Consider the following 25,970-nt stretch of genomic DNA (forward strand, 5'->3'; position numbering starts at 1 on the left):
ATAAGAAAGAAACAGAGGAAACATATTTTTCAGAGATCAGAGGAAAACTTTCAAAAGAAAATCATCAGTATTCTCAGAAAGCTAATAAGCAATACCACATTTATGAATTCAGGACAGGATGCTTTTTTAAAAAAAAAAAGACATTCAGAGCACACAAAGGAGCCCTTGGAAATTATCAGTACAATTGCAAAAATGAAATTCTCTGAGGAAGATTTCAGTATAAAAGTATAAAGAAATCTCCACAAAGCAATGAAAAACAGGAAAAAATAATAAGAAAACTAGGGTCAGTCCAAGAGGTCCAATGTTTCCAAAATAGCTTTTCCAAAAAAAAAAAGAAAAAAGAAAGAAAGAAATTATAAAATAATGAAAAGTGAGACCTGGGCTGAATATTTCTCCACTGAACAATAAATTATAAAATGATTGAAGGAAAATTCTCAGAATAAGGACATTAGTTTTTAGAATTCTAGAGACAAAGTGTGCAAAAATCCCCAGAGAGAAAAACCGGGTCATATACAACTTATCAAGGAAACACCAGACTTTTCCATAGTGACCTTATAAAGCAATTAAAGGATATTTTTCACCCAAACAAGAGAGTCAACTAAAATAAAAATGGCATACAGGAAAAGGAGGGAGGGTTAATCCAACAGAGTAGAAGAATTGAAGGTTTACTCCCTAGCTGATAGATAATAAAGATTTTTAGATGGGTAAATTAGTATTAGATTTATCTGCCTATAACAGAAAAAAATATTATCTATAGTGACTTAAATACATAAAATTTTATTATTTCCAGCGAAAGCTAGTGAGGGCAGCCTAAGGCAAGCATGGCATCTCTACAGATTTACCATTGATCTTCTTCCTTTTTCACATCTTAAATAAATGTCTTCCATTCTCAAGTTTGCCTTGTGGTCCAAGATTTTGTTGACATTCCAACTGACTTATCTATATTCAAACCGGCAAAGAATAAGAATAAGGAACAGAAAAAGGCTTTCCTGCCAATGAATCCATCCTTTGAAGCAGCCTTTTTTCCAAGTTCCATGTATATAGCATTGGCCTGAGCTTTATGTATTGAGAAGCTAATAGATAAAGCCTAAAATTAAAAAAAAAAAGATGGAAATTTAAGCATGCTATTAGATACTGACAAAAAGGTAAACACCAGAATAAACTTGCTAAAAATTCTTGCCTTTGTGAAAGAAGATAGGGGTAGAGTCTAGGTATAGGAGGAAGGTGCTTTGGTTTGTTGAAATAAGACTTTTAAAATATGTGGATAGAGACTGGGGTTGTATGTAAGTCAGTGGTAGAGCGCTTGTCTTGCATATGTGAGGAATTGGGTTCAATCCTCAGTACCACATAAAAATAAATAAATAAAATATACAAAAAATAAAGTAAAATATCTGGATACATAACATGGATCAAAAATTAAATTAAAAAAATAAATTAAGAAAAAACGAAAGGTGTTCTCAATTGAAGCAAAATTCACAGCAACATATGCACAAATACTTTCCCCATTAATGACTTGGGGAAAAGAAAGCTTTACTTAATTTACAAATGAAAACATTAAAAAAAGAAGTTTTACTTAATTTACAAATGAAGACATAGTTTTTACTTAGACTTTTCATTTTAAGAATAAAGAACACCTAGAATTCTGTTCCTTGGGTTCACTTGCTATTGTACTAATTGCCCTGGGTCTCTGGAGTACATCTGCAAACAGAACTTCTCCTAAGCTTTCAGTCTACTAGAAAACCTTTGTGACTGATGCTTGGAATCCTGTTCCTGGAGGAAAAGTGCTGAAGGCCCGACAGTGAGGCTGAATGTTTTCTCTGTTGTCCCAGGCAAGGGCCAGCCAAGCCAGAAGTCCTGTCCATTCAGTGGCCTGGCAAGCGATCGAGCCGTCGGGTCCAGAGACACAACAGCTTCTCCCCCAACAGCCCTCAGTTTAATGTCAGCGGTCCAGGTAATGTGGCCTTTGTTGTTTTTCTGCATTATATTCTACATAATTTACATTTTCTAGTGGATCATTAAACAGACTGTAGAAAAAAAAATGGAACACATTCTATCAAATAAGTTTGAAACTGAAGTGGTGAAGGGTGCAGGACATTGAGAAGTGGGTGGATATACTGTCAGATCCTCACAGCTGTGCCTGGGAAGCACACAGAGATGGTGAACAGGGAGGAAATCACTCCTTGGGCTCATACCCCAAAGAGGTGTCCTCTAGTTCTAAGACTCTGACATAGAGAGTCAGAGTCTTTGGGCTCCACCCTAATGTGCTCCTGATCTCCAGGCCTCCCTGAGCATACCCTAAGTTCATTTTAGGGAAGGATGCTTGTCTTCTGTCACATTAGGATTAGTTATAACTGATATTTCTGAAGTTCATAATGCAACATAAGATTTATTGAATTAATATTGACTAATACTAACACTTGTTAAGTTATTACATTTTAAGTATATCATTTTTAATTGTTTTAAAGCAACCTGAAGTAAGAAACTTATGTTGCTAAATACTGGAGTGATTTGTATAAAGTAGGCATACATGCACATTTTTCACTTAAACATGTCATTTTAACACAAATGAATCTTTAAATAACTGCAAACTCAGAAAATAAGTACTAACTATATCCTATATTTATTCTGACTATACTTGAAAGATTTCAGGTTGCTTTCTTGAATACAGTCTTATTTTACCCCAACATCTTATAGATGTTACCCATCGTTCTCCATTTCCCAGCTGGTTGAACCAATGCTCAGAAAGTTAAATGAACTGTCCGAGAGAATATGGAGTATTAGCCCCCTTTTTATTGTGAAACAATCTCAAAATCTCATTGGTTACAACTGCAAATACTTGTTTGCCTCTCGTGGTCCTGTGGTAGACTGTGATTTGGATTGTGGTCAGCTGGATTTGGCTCCAGACTATAGGTTGAGTTCTGCTCTGCTCTTCACTTAGCCTCTTTCTGGGATAAGTGACAGCTGGAGAGCTTTCACTTCCTACTGGTGTCAGAAACACAAGAAGCCAGGCCAAAACTACACAAGCACATTTAAAACCAGAGTGAGTCTTGTCTGCTAACTTTCCATTGGCCTAACAAGTCACACACCTGTCACAGTAACAATGGGGAGGGAAATGTGTTCTGTCATTGTAGTGGGAGGTACTACAAAGTTGCCTGTGAAGGGTATCATACACATACTTCCACAGCAGGAAAAGAGTGAGGAGTTGAGCCAGGCACAGTGGCACATGCCTATACTCCCAGGAACTCAGGAGGCTGAGGTAGGAGGATTGCAAGCTCAAAGCCAGCCTCAGCAAAAGCAAGACTCTGAGCAACTCAATGAGACCCTGTCTCTAAATAAAATATAAAAAGGCAGATGGAGATGTGGTTCAGTGATTAAGGACCCCTGGGTTCAATCTCCAGTACCAAAAAAAAAAAAAAAGTGAGGAGTTTGTAACAATAATACAGTCTGCCATGTCTGATTTGAAAATGATAATGCTAGGCTTCTGAGGCAAAACAGATTATTCTTTATATTTTACCATTTGGAAATCGGTGTCAGACTAAAATGTTCTTCCTAGAGACATTTGATATGTCAGCCATCTTAAATCCTTTTTAGGAAGAACCTAGATTGGAATTACATGAACTAATTTGTGAATTAAAAATAAACCTAAATTTTGTTTATACATTTATAACATTTTCTTCAACTGGCCCTCTCCCACCCACCCCCTCTCTAATACTCACTCCTTCGTGGCAGTGCTAATATTCATTCTTGCATTATAATTTATTTAGTGGCCTTTGAGGGCTGTTTCCCATGAGAAGTGAGGTAGGAAATTCTGATGTAAAGCTCCACTCCTTTATAATTAAGGTCTTGTCATCATTGCATTCCAAGTTGAAACATGGTTCTTGGATACTTTCCTATACTCTTAGATTCAATCACATGCTCATTTCAAGAAATATTAAATAATATTAATTCAGCAATCCCTTGTGAAAATATTCTAAGTAAGTTGAAATAAGGACACACAATGGAACCAGGATATTTGTGCAGGGGTTCACACCACACCTCTTCTCTTTGTGCCTTTGCATAATAATGACAATAATAGTAGCCATAGAGTTTCTGTAATGTTGAACCTGGTGCTAGATGCACAAAAATGTATTCTGTATGAATATATATACATACATATATGCACATATGTATGTGTGTATATATATATATATATATATATATATATATATATATATATATCACATACATATATGAGTATATATGTGAATTTTTAAAAATGAATATAAAGCAATGGTCTCCAGTCTGTTCACTGCAGTGTCAAGCTGTGACTAGGGACCAGAGTTCTTGTATACTCAAATTAGTCCCCAGGAAGGAGGCACCAGCTGTCTTGCTCATGTATTTCCTTTGTTTGAAGCAATTCATACCCTCTATGGTCACAGGTGTATTTTTACTGGTTTCTGACAGGGCCCTACAAGTAAGTATACAATTATTGATTGATACTTTCCTTTTTTTCCCAAAAGAGAAACAACTACCTATAGGGTAGTAAAACTGGCTCAGAAGGATTTGTTCTGTTGAACATCAAAGGCCAATACAGACAACAATATTTTTTAAAAAAAGAAAAGAAAAGAAAGAACAGGCTCGTAAAAATGAACCCAGTGAAATGCACAAATCTCTATGAATCAATATCTAAGAAAATACTCACAGGAATACATTTTTTTAAATGTGTTTACAAGTCAGTGACATTGCATTCTTCCCTCTGGGTAAAAGGCGAGATAACCAAGCATTTCTACTCTAACATTTAACATACAGCCCTCGTGATTTCTCCCCAGGCTTGCTAGAAGAAGACAACCAGTGGATGACCCAGATCAACAGACTCCAGAAATTAATCGATAGACTGGAAAAGAAGGTGTGTGCTTCTTTTATTTCTTCTCTCTTCTACTTTTCAAGTTATTCTGACCCAGTTTTCCTCATTGCCTCAGTATCCATGGGTGTCTGAAGGATAGAATAACAGGACCCCAGCAACCTCAAGAATGGCTGCTTGGTGATAATTTTGTTGTTGTAATCATGGTGGTTTATTTATTTGTTAAAGCAAATACAGATGCTCACATTAATTCTCCCTCCTCTTCTTGTTGCAGGTTATATTTAAAATAAGATCCAGGGTAGAGAATTAACTAAATCAGCTGCACTTCCTGGTTCTTAGATTATCAAGTGTCCTGGGTAGCTTGAATGATGCTAATGGCAGCTTTTGGAGATGACCTAGTTGAAGTCTTGAAAGTCAATTTGAGTCCTGGAAATGGCTCAAAAATGAGATTCTACACTCGACTTCTAGAAATTTAGCATGTTAATTGGTGATTTTATGTTAAACTTCCACAATAAATAAGAAGTTTAGATGTGATAAAAATCCCTTTAGAAACTAAATAGTTGCTGGCTATTATGATTTTTATTGATTAATTTAGTTCATATAAAGCAATCCTGATAGCATAATAATATACAGTTTTATGGTAGAGGCAGCCTTTGTAAATCAGTAATAAAATGTGTCTTCTGTGAATACTAGGCACCCAGAAAGGAATACTTATGTTTGAGAGAATCACTAACTTTAAAGAATCTATAATATACTTGTTAAAAACAGGCTGTATTCTGAAAGACACAGAGAGAGTTAAAAGATCACTTTTTAAAATGTGTGATAGCACAGAACTTGAATTCATAGCTAATGTTCAGCAAATTCTTGCTGACTGTTGGAGATATGCCAAAGGAATGCAGCAGGTTGCTAACATCTACAGGTGTTCACCTAGGGGAATGGTCACCAAGAACTTGGGAAGGTCTCATGTGCAGAAAAAGTTTAAGTTTTTAACTTTAAAGCTGATGAATCAATTAGGAATTTGATTCTAAGCAACAGAAATCACCACTGGAATTTAATGAAACTGAGAATTTTCTGGAAGGATATAGAATTACCCACAGAATCTACAGATAGTCTAGAGACCTGAATTCAGGAAGAGTCTGGAGATAAGCTAACTCCAAAGATCTAGGAAACAAGAAATACTTAACCTCTCAGTTTACCTCCACTGGAATAAGTGAGTTCTAGACACTTCCAATCTGTTGACCTTCTGCTCAAGCCTCCAATTCCCAGGAGCCAGAGTTTGGTCTCACTATGATCTCATGTTGGCCTCTTGTATAGAGGAAGGGAAACACCTTGATTAAAAGTCCTAGAGCACTGGGTGAAATAAAGAAGAGAGCCCACTCAAAGAAAAGCATCATTTAGGTTGGAGTAAGGTTGATTGGCTAAAAAACTGATGAAAAGCTAATACCTTCTTTGGAGAAGTAAAACATTAGTCTACAGTGAAGGCATGAACAGCAGTCAAATAGACCCACTCTGCTCAGAGTCTTTATCTGGGGAAGTAGTGACCAAGAAAGCTGTATGGACAGAGTTTGGCCAGATCATGAGTGGCCTTGAGTAACAACAGAGTCAGGGATATGGACTTGGTCTTGGAGACAACAAGAGCCATTTATAAGTGACAAACCAAAAAGATCTTTTAGGTAAAAAATTAGGCAGGAAGATGCAAATTGGATGTTTTAAAAATGAAAATAGATTAAAACTAGAGCAGACTAGGTTAAGAGCCCCTGAAACCAGCTTAGACTATAGCATGAAAGAGCAGGTTTGTGCATCTAAATCCTCTGTTCTCAGGAATGGCAATAGCTGGCTCAGATCAAGTTAGTGAGAGAAAAGGAAGGAAGGAAGGAAGGAAGGAAGGAAGGAAGGAAGGAAGGAAGGAAGGAAGGAAGGACAGCAGATTTGAAGGATTTGAAGTGAAATTAACAGCACCATTGAATGGGCATGATAGGAACTCAGGGCGGAGTCTAAGGATTTGAGCCTAAATGTCTGGGATAATTATTCCATGAACATAAGCGGGAGAGACAAGTGAGAGATGATTTCTTAGGTCATGAGAAGGCAAACTACTTTTTCAGATTCATTAATTTCAAGGTATAATAAGATACCCAGACAGAAATACCCAGTTAATAGGAAAGAAGCCAGGCTAACAGGTTAAGGTTGTAAATGCTAACTTCACACAGATGAAAACTCAGGTCCTAAGGATGGGAAAGTCTTATGAAAAGGAAAGTCTGTCAAACAGTCAGGTGAAGAGCAGGTGAGTATAGAGAGCTCCAGTCTCTCTGACAGGGCATCTTTGTTAAATTTGCATATGGAACAAATACCTAAACTGTGAGCTCATTGTAGAGCAACACCTCTCCTTTCTTTTTCATTGACATGTGAGTTGAAATGAAAAAACATTGGCTATGAAAATTACTTTTCTAATGTTGGAAGTCCTGGAAACTCAGGACCCCTTTTTGAAGACGAAACCCTATTAAAATATAAAAATTCTGTTGTTATAAATTTCAATTCCTTTAAAGAGTAGCCAAGCCTCTTTTTAAAGGGGTTTTGAAATTCTTGGCAAAAATGCCTTGATCTGGTGTCTGAAATCCATACAGTTACTTTTAAAGAAATGGATCAAACTTAGGTCATAGCTTTTTTTTTTTCTTTCTTTCTTTCTTTTTTTCCAATTCTAAATTCAGGTATTGTCACAGCTCTTTCTTTCCCAGACTTCTGTCTCCCTCCCTTCCTATGAGGAGGTTTTATTCCAAGAACTGTCTGGGAGGCTTGCTAAAAGTACAAGGGGATGGTTTTCAGCCCTGGGCTCCAGCTGCGTGGAGCGCAGCATGAGCCATCTTAACGAGTGAGAAGCAGTCTAAGTCCAGTTTTCTTCTACAACTTATTCTGTACTGTGCCGAATTAGTTTTGTAGAGGAAAACTACCCAATTTTGCCAGACAGTGGCCAAGTGCATGTCATCTCACTGCTGACTGCCTTGTGTCCTACAGTTGTTAGCTCTGGGTTTGATCTCCCCATTAGAAAGCAGTGTGCCTGCAGTGGAACATATGCTGCCTTTTCTGTCCATTAAGTATTTATGACAAATTCTTCCTACACTGTAAACCAAGCCCGATTCCATTCATGTGGCAGAAAAACAACACTTGTTTTTGCCTGCAAGTTTCTTCAGGTTTTCCTTCTATCCTTTCTGGTCTCTGTATTTATGGGCTATCCTGAGGTTCTACCTTAGGTTTTACTTGAATGCTGCAGAAAACTCCTTTAATGTTAAACAAAACAGTGGGAAAGACAACAATAAAACCTCTTCCTTCTTCATGAAGTCTTCAGTGTATCATCGTCAGACCCTAGGACATCCTCACATCAAGGGGAGTAATTAAAGACCTCACACTTACGCCATGTGTTTTAAGCTTTTCTTACCTTAGATCAAAGAAGGTAGAACTGAAAAGTGTACCTGAGATAGTGTCAGGAAAATATCCAGGGAGATTACCATGTCACAGTTTCCATCTGTTGAATGATGTTTTAATATTAAATTCATATTCTATATATCTATATTATTATTTAATTTTTCCTTCATGAAAAGGTTATGACTTAGATAGGCATGAATTCAGCCACTCATTTGTTTGATCTTTATTGAGTATCTACTGGCACTATTCGGACAGTGACAATATGGCAGTGACCAAAACTGGTTGAATCTTTGGTATCTGGAGAGATAGATGAACAAACAAATATAAGAAACAAGGTAAAATCAGATAAGGGATGCTGTGAAGGAAAAGTAGGGCAATAGGATCAAGATGGAAGGTGGAACCCTCAAAGTGAGTGGTCCAAGAAGGTCTCTCTAAGGAGGTTACATTTGAACTGAGATGGGAATGAGAAGCAGCAGTTAGAGGAAGTTCTCAGAATGGAGAATTTAAGGCAGAATGGACAATAAATGTGAATCCCACACGTTAAATCACTCACCTAAAGTCCCACCACAGGAGAGCTACACGGTTAGAGCAACATAGCTTCATTATTAACAAGCTATGTTATTCCAGATACCCTGAATTTCTATAACTTTCAACTGACTTCATTTGAAAGAATTATAGTGCATAATTCTCGCTTGGAAGAAATGCTTTACATTCATAGAATGAAGTTCTGTGGTTTCATGGGGGGCACTATTCTTAGCCATTGCTGATCATAGAAGATGCTGAGGTCTTTATAGAAGTACTAGATTTTTAGTGAATATCAAAAGTATTCTCATTTACTTTTTAATTGACTTTCTTTTTTAATAAAGCAATATTTATGCTGTTCTGTAAATACATTATAACAATAGACTAATCATCTATAATTACTTCCCAAGAAATACAGAAATGTGGCAACACTCATAGCCAAAGAAACCACCTGTTAGGTCTAGTCATTCTTTTTTTTTTTTTTTTAACCTTTCTAAGCTTCGCTTCTCTGTTTTCTTGTACCTCTCTCCTACACTTAGCTCTCTAATGATATCACGGAAGTAAACTTAAAGCAATAATGAGTTGAACATATCTGAAATATATCCTTGCAATTGATAAATGGGCACAAGAAGTCTTCACTGAAACAGCTCAGTTTTTAATATATCAGAATTTTTTCATCTCCTTTCAGAGAATGAGGTTCTTTTGGTTCAATATTGGCCATGAACGAACTACCATATGAATATATGATGTTGATTTCAACTATTTTATTTCTGGTTTTGACCCCTGCATTTCTTCCTCTAACTGAAGGATCTCAAACTGGAACCACTGGAAGAAGAAATTATTGACGGGAATACTAAATCTGTAAGTACATTTCCAGGTCAAAATTTCAGAGATATATATTTTTAAGATACGATTTAACTTCTTCAAAAACTATTTACTATCTCAGTGAAAAACTGAAAAAAGTAAGTAACACATGGACATGTTTGATTTTGCATGGCTAAATTGTGATTTGTGGAAATCTAATATGTACTTCAGAAAAGGTCTCAATGAACCGAGTCTTCTGCCCATCTGCTGTAACTCAGAACACAAATGGAGTCTTCAAAGGAAGCCCTGGGGATTCTCAGAAAAGTTTACTAATGGTTACTATCATTAGAATCCTGAACATGTGCACACTTTCCCCTGACATAAGATATTTTTTCACATGATCAGTATTTGCATGAAGACAAGGATGTGGTCTGTGTTAATTCATCAGGAGCCCTGGGTTTTAAAGTGATTGAGTTCAGGGGGGAAGCAAAAATGGGGTGTGGAACATTCATATACCAAGAAGAGCCAGTTTGTGCAATTTATAGACACAGGAACTGCTAATCTTGTGATCATGTATTTGTTATCATCTCATAGGTCTGAAGGGAGGGAAAACTATACTCTAGTCAAGAAGAAATGACCATGACTTTTCTTTATTGAAACAGATAATGATCTATTTTTAAATAATTTTCTAAAGTGAGACTATTTCCTCTATGTGTGAGGGAGAAAAAAATAATTTCACGGTTGTTTGTAAGAGGTAGCAGCCATGCCATTTGCTGGCCTTGACACAAGGGAGGCCACTGCCACTTCTAAAAGATCAACACATCTATCACTATTGATTCAGTGATACATACATTAAGAAAAATAGAACTAGACAAAGTGTTTTAGTTGCCGATACTGTTTAGAAGCAGGAAGGGATATTCCTTAACTATCTTCAACCATATGTAGAGATAGAGGTAAAACTAATTATGCTCTTTGGCATTAGATACATAATAACAGTTCTTTTTCTCAGAAATACCAATAAGATATTTGTCAAAAAATATGTATCATTTCATTAGATGTATTACATATGTTACTATCAATCCCTATAAAAATTCTTACACTCAGTTTTCCATTTTTAACTATTATTTCACAGCTAGTACTAATAATTGTACACCACTAAGTATTTAGAGACCAATCCTGGTGCCAAAAAACAGTTTTACAATTTATTGACTGTAGAGATTATTCCTTTTCCATTACTGAATGCCTGAGAATTTGAAAAACAAATTCCACATTAGAAAGCAAAAATAAATCTGCATTACATTTGGGGGTTTGAGGGTCTTGGGAGTACCAGAGATTGAACTCAGGGACACTCAACCACTGAGCCACATCCCCAGCTCTATTTTGTATTTTATTTAAACAGTGAGTTGCTTAGCACCTCACATTTGTTGAGGCTGGCATTGAACTCTCCATCCTCCTGTCTCACTATCCAAAGCTGCTGGGATTACAGGCATGCACCACCATGCCCGGCAACATTTTGTTTCTTTCTTTTTTTTTTTTTAATATTTATTATTTTAGTTTTCGGCGGACACAACATCTTTGTTTGTATGTATGTGGTGCTGAGGATCGAACCCGGGCCGCACGCATGCCAGGCGGGCGCGCTACCGCTTGAGCCACATCCCCAGCCCCAACATTTTGTTTCTTAAAAGCTAATCTTCACTGAGCTTTTACTATGTGCCAATTTGAGGCCGACCACCCACACACACACACCTCACTTAATCCTCTCAGTGCTCTCAGTGGCTGAATGAGGTGCCGTTATGGTTGACCTCAGTTTATAGATGAAGAAATTAAAGTCCAGAGAGGCTTGAATACTAGAGCTGAGCCCCAGCTGTCCAACACCTACACTCATCACCCCCTCGTCTCACTTCCTACCCAAGTGTTCAGTAGATTTCTAGCCACTCAAGTGCAGTGCAGTTGCTCTTTGCTAGTGAAGTTGCCAACTAACAGGATAGTTCCATGAGATTTCCCAAATGAGAGCAGATCAGTAAGCTTGTTTGAACACATAGTCCTGAACCCTAGCAGCTGCCATACCTAGTGTTCTGAACAATGAACCATTATATAATGATGAGTCTAGGATATGATTTATTTTTTTAAGCCTACTTATTTTTTTTTCCTCAGCACAGAAAAAGGGAAGTGACACTTACTGCAAACCTGTTACGGACAAGATCTTTGTATACATTATTCTATCTAATCTTCCCAGACTTTGTGCTATAAATGCCACTATTTCAATTTTATGTATCAGAAGACTTAAGATGAAAGATTAAGTAACTTGTTTAAGGTAAAAGTGAAGCCAATTCTTTTTAAGTTATACCTCTTTCTCTTGAGAAATAAAATAGGAGAGAAAGGATGAGATGCTGGGGATAGATAGAAATTGTGCAGTGCCCTTGAGTTTTCAGGGCCACCTCAAATTCTCTTCTAGAATGAATAAATACATAAAATTAATTACACAATCGTAGTTGATGGTGAAAAGCAAAAGAATCTTTTATTTCTTTGTTCCACAAATAACTTGAACCACCACCTATGTGCCAGGTCTGGTGAGAGGATCTGCAGATAAAATGGTAAATATTATGGTCTGGGAAACAAACTAAAAGGAAATACAGGCAATTAAAAAAGAATCTGTACTAAAATGTGATGAAAATTGCTATGGAGAGGTATAGCTTTGCACAGCAGGAAGACACAATCTAAACTAGGGGTCCAGAGAATGCTTTCAGAAACCAGAAAGAATATGTGGGATTTTTGAAAAATGATATATAGGTATGTGTATGTATCACATTGACTTGTTCTAACATTGTACCAAAAGAACACTATAGTGATATATAAAACCATAAAAATGTTCCAAATTATTAAAAGTACATATATTATAAAGACCACAACTTTGTTGCTTCACAATATTATTTTTGCTATAGCCTAATAGGAAATAAACATACATAAGGGAGAAATCTGAATCCAAAGGTCCCTAAGCCATGATTTTAATACTTGTTGAAAATTTAGGGATAGTTTATAGTCTTGAAGATGTCAAGCAGTAAGCAGTAGGTATGAATCAACTAGAGGTAAAGGTGAGTTTCTTAAAGGAATCCCTCCAACCAGAACAATCACTGGGGTCTAGCCAGTTGATCTACCTAGATCTTTTCTGCCTATTTCCATTGTGTGCCTTGTATGGCACTTCTTACCAAAGAACTCTTGGGACATGATGATCACTTTCCAGATATGTTCTATATTCAAAAGGAGTTTTTAAAAGTTATGATGATTTTAAGCAAGGTTCAAGCACATTCTTATGCTTTTAGGAAACTCAAACTTTTCTTTACACATTGCTGTCTACACTAAAAGAGTTTATCACTGGTACAAGTCTGTCTACAAATCTAATATTTATTGGTGCCTCACAACCCTTATCAAGCCAGTATATAATGTCTTGTGAAGTTAATTAATTCCACCATAGCCCTTAAGTGTTTGGGGCTATTGCCAGCTAACGTATTGGGGGCTATCAAAACATGGTCTTGCTTTGCAATATTTGTTAAAAGATTCAGTTAGAAGCTACAGGAAAGGTTGTGATAACTCTGAAGACATACTTGGAACACAATTTTAAGTGTAGTAAATAGAGCCAGTAACATAAAAAAAAAGTAAGTTGCATTTAAGATATCTGTCTTCCAAGATTAAAACAAGTGACATTTCCTGAAAAATGCAGATGCCTTATGCTAATGGCAAGTACAATTCTGCAAACACAGATTAAGCTCAAGAAATTCCAAGCATTTCATCATATTTCCAGTGCAACAAATTTCCATAAGGTAAACAATAAAGGTATACTACCGTTCTATAGCAGAGAAGCAAAAATGTAGCATCATGAAAGAATATCTTACCATGGAAGAGTACTCTGGGATACCAGAGCACTGGTATCTTGGGATACCAGACTTTGATAAGCTTTCAGGCTGTATATTTGACAGAGGAGATATTCCAAAATGCCAATAAGACAGCAGGATTCTTTCCCTGTATCTCCCAACCTCATAACCCACAACTCAAAAGGCTCTGCTTGTGGGCTGGGTTTGTGGCTCAGTGGTAGAGTGCTCACCTAGCATGTGCAAGGCCCTGGGTTCGATCCTCATAAAAATAAATAAATAAAGGTATTGTGTACAACTATAACTAAAAAATAAATATTAATAAAAAGGCTCCATTTATAAAAAGTCAAACTTAGGCAGGTTATCTGTGCCTCACAAATTTATGTCTTGTGTAAAAATCTGAGGAATGGAAGGCAGAGATATGACTTGTTTAGGATGCAAAGTAAAATCTAGAAGCCAAGTGTTTAAATTTTCCAAATCATACTCTCAACAATATGTGTAAATGAGAAAATCAGTTAGCTATTGCTGTATAATAACCCACCCTAAACATTTTTATGGCTTAAAACAATAACCACAATTTCGCAGGTTAAAAATCTAACCTGAGATCAATGGGATGGTTCATATGATTTCAATAGCCTCTTTTAGGTATCTATAGTCAGCTGCACATCGGTTTTGCTGATCTTGATGGAGTTTTCTCATATATGTAGGGTCTCTGGTCTGCTCTGTGTGGTTGTTAATTCTCTAGTACCAGGGTTGGCAAATAGCAGCCTACCACCTGTTTTTGTCCATAAAGTTATATTGGAATTCAACCATGCCCATTTGTTTATATACTGTCACACTACAAAAGCAGATCCATATCATTACAACAAGAAACAGGTAATATTTACTATCTATCCATTTCCAGAAAAAGTTTCCTGATCCCTCTTCTGGCAGGTGTTGTTCACATGACAGTCTCAGAGATCCGAGAAAGAGTAGAAACTAATAGGTCTCTTGGACACTAAACTTGAAACTGGAACACTGTCAGTTCTGCTACACTCTATCAGCCAAAGCCATTTAGAAAGCTAACCCAGATCTAAGGGGTGGGGGTAGAATCCATGTCTTAATGACAGAAGCAGGAAATTCACACTTCAAAGGGCTTGGGTTCAACTCTTTGAATATTAAATGATTCCGGCCATTTTTACAGCCCATCTCATGGATCACATAAGTATTGCCTTCAGATTAAAGGAATTATGGTGGTTTGGTGGATATATTTATATATCTCATTAGGAAAGCCCATGAGAACCAGCTGTATCATTATTAATCACAAATGCCTAACTAAGAAATCTGTGCTGATTTCTTTGCAAAGGACATATTCACATTATTTTTGCAGAGATTAACTTTAACTCTGCTTAGTTCTTAATATTAAAACCCAGGGCTTGGGAGAGTTTACACGGGGGCAGATTGTTTACCACAAAACATTAGGAGATAATTATAGGCTTGTATTTTCTGGATCTTAATCCCTGATCCTGAAAGAAAATTAAACAAAGCTTAGTTAACTTGTTGAACCCATCCAAGTAGAATTTGGAAATAAATGGATCCAAACACAGAGAATGGTTCTGATACAACAAAAGTTTGTTCCTTGTCTAATAAACAGCCCACAAAATAATTCAGAGCTCCCAAGGTCCTCTGATCTGTGGCTAGCCCATCCCTCAGTTAGATCTTCATCCATCCAGCAAAAAGGAAAGAAAAGAATACAGATGAGGCTCTCATCCTCACATCTTGGCTCAACGGTAGCACACAGTATGTCTGGTGACCAGATTACAATCAAACAATTACATTATTATTTGCTGGGAAGGATGTAATACAGAGTCCAGCAGCACACCTAAAGAAGAATGAGCATACTTGGAATCTGACACGTTGCACCTTCTGATCACCAAATATTCATTTGCATCCCTCTTTTCACATACAGAGCACATACAGACCCCTCCTCGAGGGAGATCACCCAAAGTTTCCTACTGTTACTGTTTCTAGCTCAAAATCTAGTCTTTGGATGATGTTTAATCTTCTTTGTAAGGTTAGGATGCAGTCCCTTGAGGTCTGACAAACTAATGAAGAACAAGGTAAGTTATCCCTCCCCACAACACACACACACACACACACACACACACACACACACACAGAGAGAGAGAGAGAGAGAGAGAGAGAGAGAGAGAGAATACACAATGATAAAACTGGGCCATGATGAATTTCATAAAAACTACCATTCAGAAAAGGGATGAATGGGAAACAGAGCGTTCACTGGTTGATTGCAATGATGAATTCATGCTGGGAAGGTATTTTTCAGTGGGGAGTTCTCTGATTAGACACTGGATCTCTATTCTGGGAGGACCCCTGCTGCATTGTTCTTACTGCCAAAGATTCTTCCTGGTCCATTATCCTCCATGACCATCTGAAACAGTCCACTGGGGAGAACTACCCCTCTTGGTGGTGGTGGGGATGCTTTATTCATAGCCAACTTACTGCTCTTATATACCCAGGGACCCAAACATAATATTAAGGCATGAACAGACAAAGAATTCTAAGATTGAGCTCAATCTTTAACAACACAATCATCTCAAAAATTTGGTATACTTCTGGTCAATTTGCAATTTACCACACCTAATGTTATTACTTAAGTTTTCTGGCCTGGTTTATTCTTTTACTAAGCCCTTTGAGGATGAGATTCTATCTTGATCCATCACCCAGAACCCAACACCTACTTACCTGTCACAAAGTGGAAACATTTGTTGAAATGCACTGCATGCCTAACATAGTGACTGCAGTAAAAATGGTGTTCAACAAATAGCTATTAACATGAAGTGATAAATTCACTGAAATGGGAGATAATAGGCCAGGGGTTTATGCTAGCTCTTATGCTAAATGGCTGATAATACCTTGAAAGTGATTTTCTTTATATTCAAGATTTGCATTGTTGTTTTTAATTTTTTACTTTTGTGATTGATGCCAATTCTTATACTTATTTGTACTTTCATATTTTTTTTCCAAACCTTGAAGAAAAAGAAAGGGCTAATGTTGAAATCTAAAATTCCATTAGAAGTACCCAGGCAGATCTTTAGGCAAATCTTCAGACTACAATTGCTGTAATGGTAATAGGATGTTATGGAAACAGGTGGCATCCAACCCAATGTGATCCATTAAACAGGGCCTCTATGTAATGTCATGGCATTTTGAACAGGACCTCTTGTAAGTGGGTTATATGTTTGAGAACCCTGTTAATAGTTGATGCACCATTGCAAATGCATCAGTAAACACTTGTTTTTGAAATTTGATTGTTGGTGATGATTGTTACAATATGTCTAATATCATAAAATCCAAGAAGCTGGAACTATGCAGCATGCAATAGGATTTCTCTGTTTATTTACACAAGTGACTTTAGGCCAATGTTTACATCCTCGCTGCACATTAGAACTTAGATAACTTTTTAAAATATCAGTGCCTGGGTCCCATTCCAGAAATTCTGATATAAAAGTAATTTTAAAATCTTCCCAATGATCCTAATTGCATCACTGCTTTTAAAAGGAAAATGCATTATTTCTTTACCTTCTGTTACTAAAGGCAAGAAAAAATCCCCCTATATTACAGCCTTGTTATAATTTTTTACTGCCATCCATTGTTCCCCTTACCTAAAACACTCATGGTCATGAGCTTCCTCAGTCACACTTTTGCATGATGGTTGTTGGCTTTGTGAGGAGGGTAGGATGGACATCAGGGGTCAGCTTGAATGAGGCTCTGACAGCCACCTCAGTAACCTCTCCCTTTCCTCACCAGCATATCATGCTCGTGCAGCGTCAGATGTCTGTGATAGAAGAGGATTTGGAAGAATTCCAGCTGGCTCTGAAACACTACGTGGAGAGTGCTTCCGCCCAGAGTGGCTGCTTGCGGTAAGTGCCCCTGCACAGGACCTTGACTGACCCTGCCCAGCCAGGTGAAAGCTTTTCCCACTTTAGATGAGGGTGCAGCCCAGAAGACAAGCATTTGAAAATCTTTATTTTAAATTATGCTGAGTCTCCAGCCCTCTGGGTAATGCCCTTTGCAGAGTTTAACTGGGTATTTTCTTTTTGATCATTGGACCCTGCTTTGATTTAATCATTAAGGGCATCAAGGGACATCAGATGGAGAACTATTTGAATGAGGAGTTTCAAATAGACTGAAATTCAGCCAACATTCATTTAACTTCACCTCTGTAGATGTGGTCTCAACTCGGAGGCATCAAGCCTTGAATGTAGCATGCCCTGTGGATTCATGACTATTTCCACCATCGTGAAATTGCAGGGGTCTCTGAGGCCATGCAAGAGGCCCAGGGAGAGGGAAGCAGACTGTGTGGGGAAGAAAGAGAGTAGATCTTGATTATTTCACAAAAGCAGCAGTGGCTTTTTCCTCTCTTCTTTCCACGGCCACTACTCAGCTCAGGCTTCTGTTATCTGAGGCTACTAAAATACACTATCACTCATCTTGAGTTTTTCTATTCCAATCAGCCCAATAAACAGCTACTAAAATAATTTCCCAAAAGCAGTTACAGTATTTCCTTAATCAGGAACCTGCAGTGACTCTCAAACAAATATTAGACTCTTATCAAATGCTGTTTGTCCTGACCTTATGTTTACCCCGTCCACAGACCCAGAAATCCATATCACTGCCATCAATTGTTCCCCTTACCTAAAACACTCTGTCTTACCTATAACTGTGTGGCTGACCATTGACTTTCCAGCATAATCTGTTCATTCTTACTGTGCCTTAGATCTGGTCACTCACCCTTCCAGAGTTGTGCACCCAGCTGCAGGTCTCTGTAGGCCTGTGCTCTGTCTGCAGCTCAGAATACTGCCCCAACTCACCTGCATTTAGAAAACTTCCTCACCCAAATTTACCCCTACCTTGTGAGCCTGTTAAACCGCATTTCATAATTCTCTTCAAATATTGCTTGGGGGAAGCTTTTCAGCAGATGTGTGTTTATGTGGGTGTGCATCTGAGTGTGTGTGCATATAAACACGTACTTTCTGTCTCTGGGTGCTTTTCTTTTCTTTCCGGTGATTAATTATATTTTATTCATACTACAGCAGAATACTTTCCCAGCTAAGAAATCTGGCTCTGGAATTAAACATAGGATTGCCCTAGTTTTGTGATTTGGGAAAATATCCTTCTTGGCTCTCAGCCTCAGTTTTCTCATGAAGAGCCCCATGAGATGGCTGTGAGCATGGAGAGAGATAGTCCATGTGCTCAGTTCCATGCCTCCCACCACTGAAGACATGGAACATGAGCAGGGTCACTGTACTGTTGTTTCTGTGCTGATCCCTCTGAGTATTTTCTCAGTGTCATTAACAGCTCCCATCACCCCAGCAGTCCTTTTATTACAAGACACAGGAAATTCTGAGCTTCCATTATTGTGTTATCCTACTTCACATCAGTCTCAGAATGTCACAAATGAAAAACCACAATTCTAGTCCTTTTAGTTAAGTAACTAGATATTTACCAATGTGGACATACATACAGTTTTTAAAATCAAATATTTGGAAAATGCAAAAGGAGGCCATGTATACTTTCCACAGTGTAAAGTGCAGAAAGCAGAATTCAGTAAACTCTCTTTTGGTTAGTAAGGATATGAAGAAGGTAAGTCCTTTTCAGTGTATCGCAGTCTCCAGGGATTGATGAGATGTTTTACAATTATAAAAAGGGCACAAGATTCATTTTTTAAGGTTCAAAAGTACTGTATTAATGTGTGTTGGGAACATGACCTGAAGTCACCAGAATGGCCCCAGGGAGAGGAAAACAGACTGTGGGAGTATGAGAGAGTAGATAGATTTCTGCTGCCTGCTGCAAACTCTGTTCTCTCAATAACCATGAAAAATTGCTCCATCAGCTCCTGCTGTGAAGGAGAGGGAAAGAGAGCATCCTTTTCCTGTAAGATAAATTGACTCAGCTTCTCCTTTTCCTTTGCAAAACTGGTTTGTTTCTTAATGGTTCTCCATTCACTTCTTATTGCTGATGCTTCAGCTAATTTTCCTTTGACTGGAATTACTAGAGTGTAGACTATCAGATGGAATGAGCATCAGAGAATTACCATACACAATGGAATACGTGGGGAACACATTATGCCAGTGTGCCTGTCTAAAGTTAAGTTTTCAGCTGTCCCAGTTAATCAAATTCCATACCCTACCTGTATCAATTGATGAAAAGTCAAGTGCCATTCATGCCGTCAGTTGTGCTTCATGGGCCCCATTCAGTTGCCTTGTATTTAGCCAACAAAATAAAGCTCGGTGGATTATCAGAGTTTTGCAGTTTCTTCTCTCATAGTATTTAGCTTAGTCTCACCATGGTTAGACATGGAATGCTGCCATCATATACAATAGAAATTATGTAGGACTTACAAGATTTGGCATCTTGTATCCATTGACTTAAGTCTTCCCAGCAATCATCAGAGGTATATATTCCATCTAGCTTAGAAGGAAACAGAGCTCATGTGTGTTAAACAAGTTGCCCAAGTTTGTCTGACTTTGAAACCTAATACTTGTCAACATTTGGTCATCTTTAAATATTCTTAAACTGTGGTAGAACACACTATATCCTTCCTGTCCCAATTACTACAAGGTCTTGCTTTCTTAAATTTAGGCAAATGAATTAGAGACATTTTTGCCTCTTACATATTTGACTAGGAGACTTGGATGTTTGAGAATTGACAGAAGCTTTGTCATAATAGTCAATTGAGGTTTTAGAAAGCTGTTAGTGAAAGACTTCAGCACAGAAGCACATCATTTGTATGAACCAGTGTATAACACACACAGGCATGTGTCATATGTGTGCACACATACACACACACACACACGCACAAATCTGATGCTGTTCATCACTTATTTTGTAATCACTAAAGCTGTTCAATCCCTGTTTTGGTGTTGAGGAAATGTGGTATACATGGTATACTCTTAAAACCAGCTTGACACCAGAAAATGAAAGTTTATGCTTTCAAAGATCTTAGAATCTAATCTCCATTTATGAAGGCAGTGAACAATGAAAACCATGTTCTTGTACTAAAGTTTCATAATTGCTAGACAAAATGATTTCCATAGTCACTCTCAGCTAAAAAGTTCTAGAACTTGAATGTGTTCAAAATTTCATGTCATGAATGTGGATTATATTGTACCAACCAACCCTGAGACATCCTTAAGAACTAATGGGTGTGCATAAAACAATTAACCATTCATCAGTAGGTAGATAAAATAAACTGGTGACCTGAGCTTGATATGGAGAAGTGAGGAGAGTGTCCTATTGTCTGTTCTTCATTAGTTAGGCCCTGTGAATTTAGGTAGGGCACACACACAGATAGGAGGCAGGTGAGAGGAAGGGGAGGGTCCTATAAGCCTCATAAAACCATTAGCACAGATGAGGAAACAGGTTGAGTAATGGGTTTGAGGTGACATAGCTAATCAGCAGTGAAGAGTGGTAGTTCCGTTGGGCCATTCTTTGAACCATTACCATATCACACTGTGATATCTTTAATCCTTCAAAAACTTCATTATGATAAAATTTTGTGAATTTCTTATAGTCTCATGGCTAGTCCAGAAAATGAAAGTTTCAGATAGTATGGTAAGTGGGTTTTTCAGTGTAATAAGTTAGTTTTCAGAGGCAACCGAAGAGCCGAAATATGAGGCTGAGTATTTTAAACTTTATCCTAAAGCAAATAGACATGGATTAAAATGTGTGCATTATATAATTGTTAAGTAATGACTGGGAATTACAGACTCCTTTTTAAGACTCTGATGAAGTTATAGACTCCCTCCCCAAGACAAAAGCACATGTGTGCATTAATTTGCAGAAATTTTAAGAAATCCTCCCAGCAAAGAGCTCATTCATAAATTCTTGGGATGAGGAAGTCACAAATTTCATTTTTAATTCAATGCATATGACCCTCTAGTAAAGCTTTGATGAGAAAAATCTAAAGTAGCACTAATAACAATATTGGCTATATCATACCTTAATGAACCAAATTGATAAACAACTATAAAAAAAAAAACATGTGTACAGGCAAAACTAAAGGGGAACAAGTGATAAAATTTCTGTGTGTGTTTACTGCCACCTGCTGGTCACACTTGGGTAAATCCTAAATCTACATTAACTGTTTTACTGGTAAATTCAAAATTCTTGTTTTCCAAACCCCTCATTTTGCTTTTCACAGATACTTCTGGAATACATGATGAAACATTAGGCTAAAAAAGCTGTACTGTAAGATTTTAAAGACATCTTATCTCCCACTCATGAGTTTATGAATGTGTCCCTTCTTTATTCTGTATTTTAATCTGTATCACTTCTCACCTAAGCTATTTCACTACCTGCATGACTTCTTCATTCATACCCCACAATGCCATCAGCAGGATCTTTTAAAACACAACTGCAACTGTGGCACTTTCCCTCTAATTCATTTAGTGGCTCCTCCTTGCTACAAGATTAAATCCACAGCCTGTCTTTTTGGTTAGACTCCTTTCTTCATGCCTCTAAAACATATTATAGATTTTGATCCACCTTCAAGATCATCAAAGATCTGGAAGGAACAAATTTATCTTCAATTTGAAAAAGCAATTATTGCCAGAATGTAGACTGTTATTTTCTGCAAGCACCTATACAAATGGACGATTGTTTCATAACACACCTAGAGATGATTAGAAAAATTAGTTTGATTCCAGCAACTAATATGCCTTTTCTTTTCCTCTTCAGTATTTCTATACAGAAGCTTTCAAATGAACCCCGCTATATGATTTATGAGTTTTGGGAGAACAGTAGCGTGTGGAATAGGTAAGTTCTAAGCAAGGCCAATTTGTTTTGTGAAGCCAGGGAGGTGACTATATACATGATGAAATTTTGAGACTTGTAAGAAAAGCTCCGTTCTGTTTTTCTCACTTTAAAAAGTCTTGACCTTTACCCTGAATCCCACACTACAGGAGTTTATTTGGTGAACAGGAAAACACTTCCCTCTAAGTACAGATACTTCTGGTATTGACCTCCACTTTACCATCAGACAAAACAACAAAAAAACTTGATGCTTTCAGACAAGAATAATTTGATAGGCGCAGGGGTGTCTAAGGAAGGTGGGGATGATGATGACATTGGAGCTTCATAATTTCTTTGGTTATTACTTTATAATAAAACTACATTAAATGGCTAAGACCATCATAATTTTCCCAGATGTCTTTAAATACCACAAATAAAGGGGAAAAGTCAAGACACTGTTTGGCAAAGATAAAAAACAAATTAATTTTTAATTGAAAATGATTACCGATAAATAATAAATGTATATTTGAAAAATGGAATAAAAGAAATTTTTTGCTATTCTGATATAAACAGTTCCAGATGGTTTTAAATGGTATAGAAGATACAGCTCTCCAATAAATCCATGTTGTAAGGGTATTAAATATAGTAGTGGAATTAATTAACACCTGGAAATTCAGTTGATACATATTTCACCTTGAAATTTTATTTTTATGGATTCAAAAGAAAGCATTTTTAAGGACTAAAGTTAAATATCTCAGTGGCAGATCATTTGCCTAGCAAGTCCTGGGTTCCATCCCTAGCACTGCAGACAAAACAACAACAACAAAAAAACTCATGCTATAATGAAAGCAAAACTATACCAATAGTATTTTAGTGTTTCAATGTAGAAGGGAGTCAAAAGCAATTTATTCAATTCCATGATTCCAGGCCTACACTATGCAATAGATGGTTTTCATTTATTTCATTTTATTCTCAGTGGATGGAAAATTATCACCCCCTTTTCTTAGTTATCCTATTTTTTAAACACCAGTATGGCCAAAATACTTTCTTATGTTAAAAATTTTTGCAGAAATCATACTTCCCATTGTTTTATCTTCTTGATTTCTCATGACAGTTATTAAATTACTATTGTCTTTATTAAGCATAAAAAACCATTTTAAAAAGTCTCTATCCAGATTACTTCCTTATCCACATCAATCAAAAGCTTACCATCTTGATTGAATTTGACCTCTGCTGTACTCTATTTAGGAAGGTTGTAAATAAAAATACAGAGCTTTAACCTGTAATCATTTATACAGCCACCTTCAGACGAATTATAGCAAGACATTCCAAAGAAGTAACGTGGATTTCTTGGAAACTCCGGAACTCACATCTACTATGCTAGTTCCTGGTAATTATACTGGATTCAAAATTCTTGTGTCCTTATGTATTGTCTTATGTTTTTCAAAATAGTATGTTCTTTCCCATTACACTTTGTCAATGGTATTCTCTTTATTGTTTCTTTATATATGTTATAATTGGGGATTGGGAGAGGGAAGAGGAGGTATTTGTTGCTTGCCTTTAGTTCTTAGTTGGCCCTATTTGTATTGCTGGCTATATTAAACCTATTATTAGTGGTTTGCTGGTTAACTGTTCATCTTGAAATACTAGTCAAAAAATCATGACATTTAAAAAAAATTATTCAAATGCTTTACCATACTATAATTATATTATTATAATTTTAAATACAATTAAAAATAAGTGACCATAGGCTAGATATTAGAAATATTTTTATTATAATAGAATTACTTTAAATAATTTTTGCAGTTGGGGGAAAGGAGAACTGGAGGAAAGAAAGAGGGAAGGTTTGAAATAAAATTGTCTAAAAAGTCTGGTCAAATTTTACTTAAGAACAAAAAATTCATTTGTTAATCTTACCCATCCATTCACAATTATCAAATATACACAAATTTGATATGCACTTTAGTACTGGGATTACTGGGGTGCCTAGTCTATTTACTAGCATGATTGAGCTCTAATTCTGAATGAGCACTGTGCTGGGAGCTAGAGAGAGTACCTATAAAGTGCTCTGTCCAGTCTGACAAGAATATCTGCAAAGAGAATTGTTTGCAGGACAAAACCTGGTTCGGGTCATAAAATAGAAGTTACCTTTAGAGGTAATAATGTGCTTTGTGAACTTGGAGACTGATTACTACCTATCTAACAGTTTGTAAGGAAGACAGAGTCTGAATTTTAGGCTGAGAATATGTTATGAAGTATCTGAACAGTAATTAGAACCATTGAAAATTTCTGAGACAGACAATAGTCCTAATTATCTGATGGGAACAAAGACAGACGGACATCATGGGGCAAAGAAAAATTAATCAGGTGGGGCAAAGAAAAATTAATCAGGTCGGGCAACGATCTGTCCCAGGAAAGAAGAGCACCCAAACTAGGTGCTACTGGAAAGTTTGGGACTTCACCTGCAGATAGGTTTTCACAAGTTACCCACAAGACTGAAGGTTGAAGCCTTAGCTTTAGCTTATTCCAGTTGTGGTGAGAAAGTATGTGACTAAAAACAAAATATCTAAGAGAAACCTGGGAAAATGCCTTTCTGTAAAAGGCTGGTAGAGAAAGAAAAACCTCTTTTATTCAGAAGACTGAGGAGCACCAATCAAAGGAGGAGAATAGATGGAGTAATAATAGATGTCAATAGGCTGGGTGCAGTGGTGCACACCTGTAACCCATCTGCTCAGGAGATGAGGCAGGAGGATCTGGAGTTCAAAGCCAGCCTTAGCAATTTAGCAAGGCCCTAAGCAACTCAGTGAGACCCTATCTCCAAATAGAATTTTTTTAAAAAAGGGGGGTGGGGTGGGGATGTGGCTTAGAGGTTGAGTGCCCCTGGGTTCAATCCCCAGTACCAAAAAAAAAAAAAAAAAAAAGCTGTCAATAGAAGACTGAAATGCAAGTTTACGTGCTCCTTGGGAGCATGTAGAGTGATTAAGAAAACAGGGCTAAAGATGGAATTTGACAAGATCATGGTTTACAAGAGTAATTTTAATAGAGTGGCAAGAATTTTAAATGACAGATTTTGATGAATTGGGGAACAAATAAAAGTGAGGAAAGTATAATCTGGAATTAGAGCTGGGTGAGGATACAAGGAAATTAGGTGTGAGTGGCTGCACATTGGCTCTTACAGTTTGAGCCTGAGCTAGGAGTGCATTTACTCTGGTTCTTAAGCATGGGTCTATCTGGCTAGAAAATGGTAGGCTTGTAGAATTTTCCCTCACTTTAGAGCTGAAATTTAATCCTCCAATAAGAAAGTTATAAATATGGTTAAAATGTCTGACATGGTTGAATGGACACTTTGACTCATGCAGTTTCTATTAAAGGGCACCACAACTTGAAGAAAGGTTGCAGGTGGGCAAAGCTGCAAATTATTAAGGAACAGATTTCAGTGACTGCCTTTAATTTATCAAAGAAAGCTTTAGCTTAGCTTTAGCTTAGCTTTAGCTTATTCCAGCTTGAACAGTCTATTCTAAGTGGGGATTTTCAAAGGCCTAGAACACAAATTAAATCTGTAAACATGACTGCTGCAGCCTTTGTAAAAGAATGCAGGAAAACTAGATCTATATCTTGTTTATCTTCATATCACCTATTCTAGTACAGTATTAGTACTGTGTATAGCACAAAAACAAAGATGCTTCCTAAGTGAAGGAATGAATATGGACTTTTACATAATCATAAAT

The 25,970-nt window shown here is 37.0% G+C and overlaps 1 protein-coding gene across 1 annotated transcript in view; it reads left to right on the forward strand.

The window, feature by feature from the left end:
- The window catches only part of Necab1 (N-terminal EF-hand calcium binding protein 1), a 149,596-nt gene that overhangs the window by 117,958 nt on the left and 5,668 nt on the right, over positions 1-25,970 (forward strand). The window contains exons 7-12 of the mRNA XM_046464975.2: positions 1,830-1,951; positions 4,809-4,885; positions 9,587-9,640; positions 17,257-17,369; positions 22,189-22,266; positions 23,541-23,632. Of these exons, the coding sequence (XP_046320931.1) occupies positions 1,830-1,951; positions 4,809-4,885; positions 9,587-9,640; positions 17,257-17,369; positions 22,189-22,266; positions 23,541-23,632 (536 nt within the window). The remainder of the gene's footprint in view (positions 1-1,829; positions 1,952-4,808; positions 4,886-9,586; positions 9,641-17,256; positions 17,370-22,188; positions 22,267-23,540; positions 23,633-25,970) is intronic.

Source organism: Marmota monax, unplaced genomic scaffold (genome assembly GCF_021218885.2).
Source record: "Marmota monax isolate L192 unplaced genomic scaffold, Marmota_monax_Labrador192_F-V1.1 WCK01_AAM20220418_F8-fsc00003, whole genome shotgun sequence".
Taxonomy (NCBI): domain Eukaryota; kingdom Metazoa; phylum Chordata; class Mammalia; order Rodentia; family Sciuridae; genus Marmota; species Marmota monax.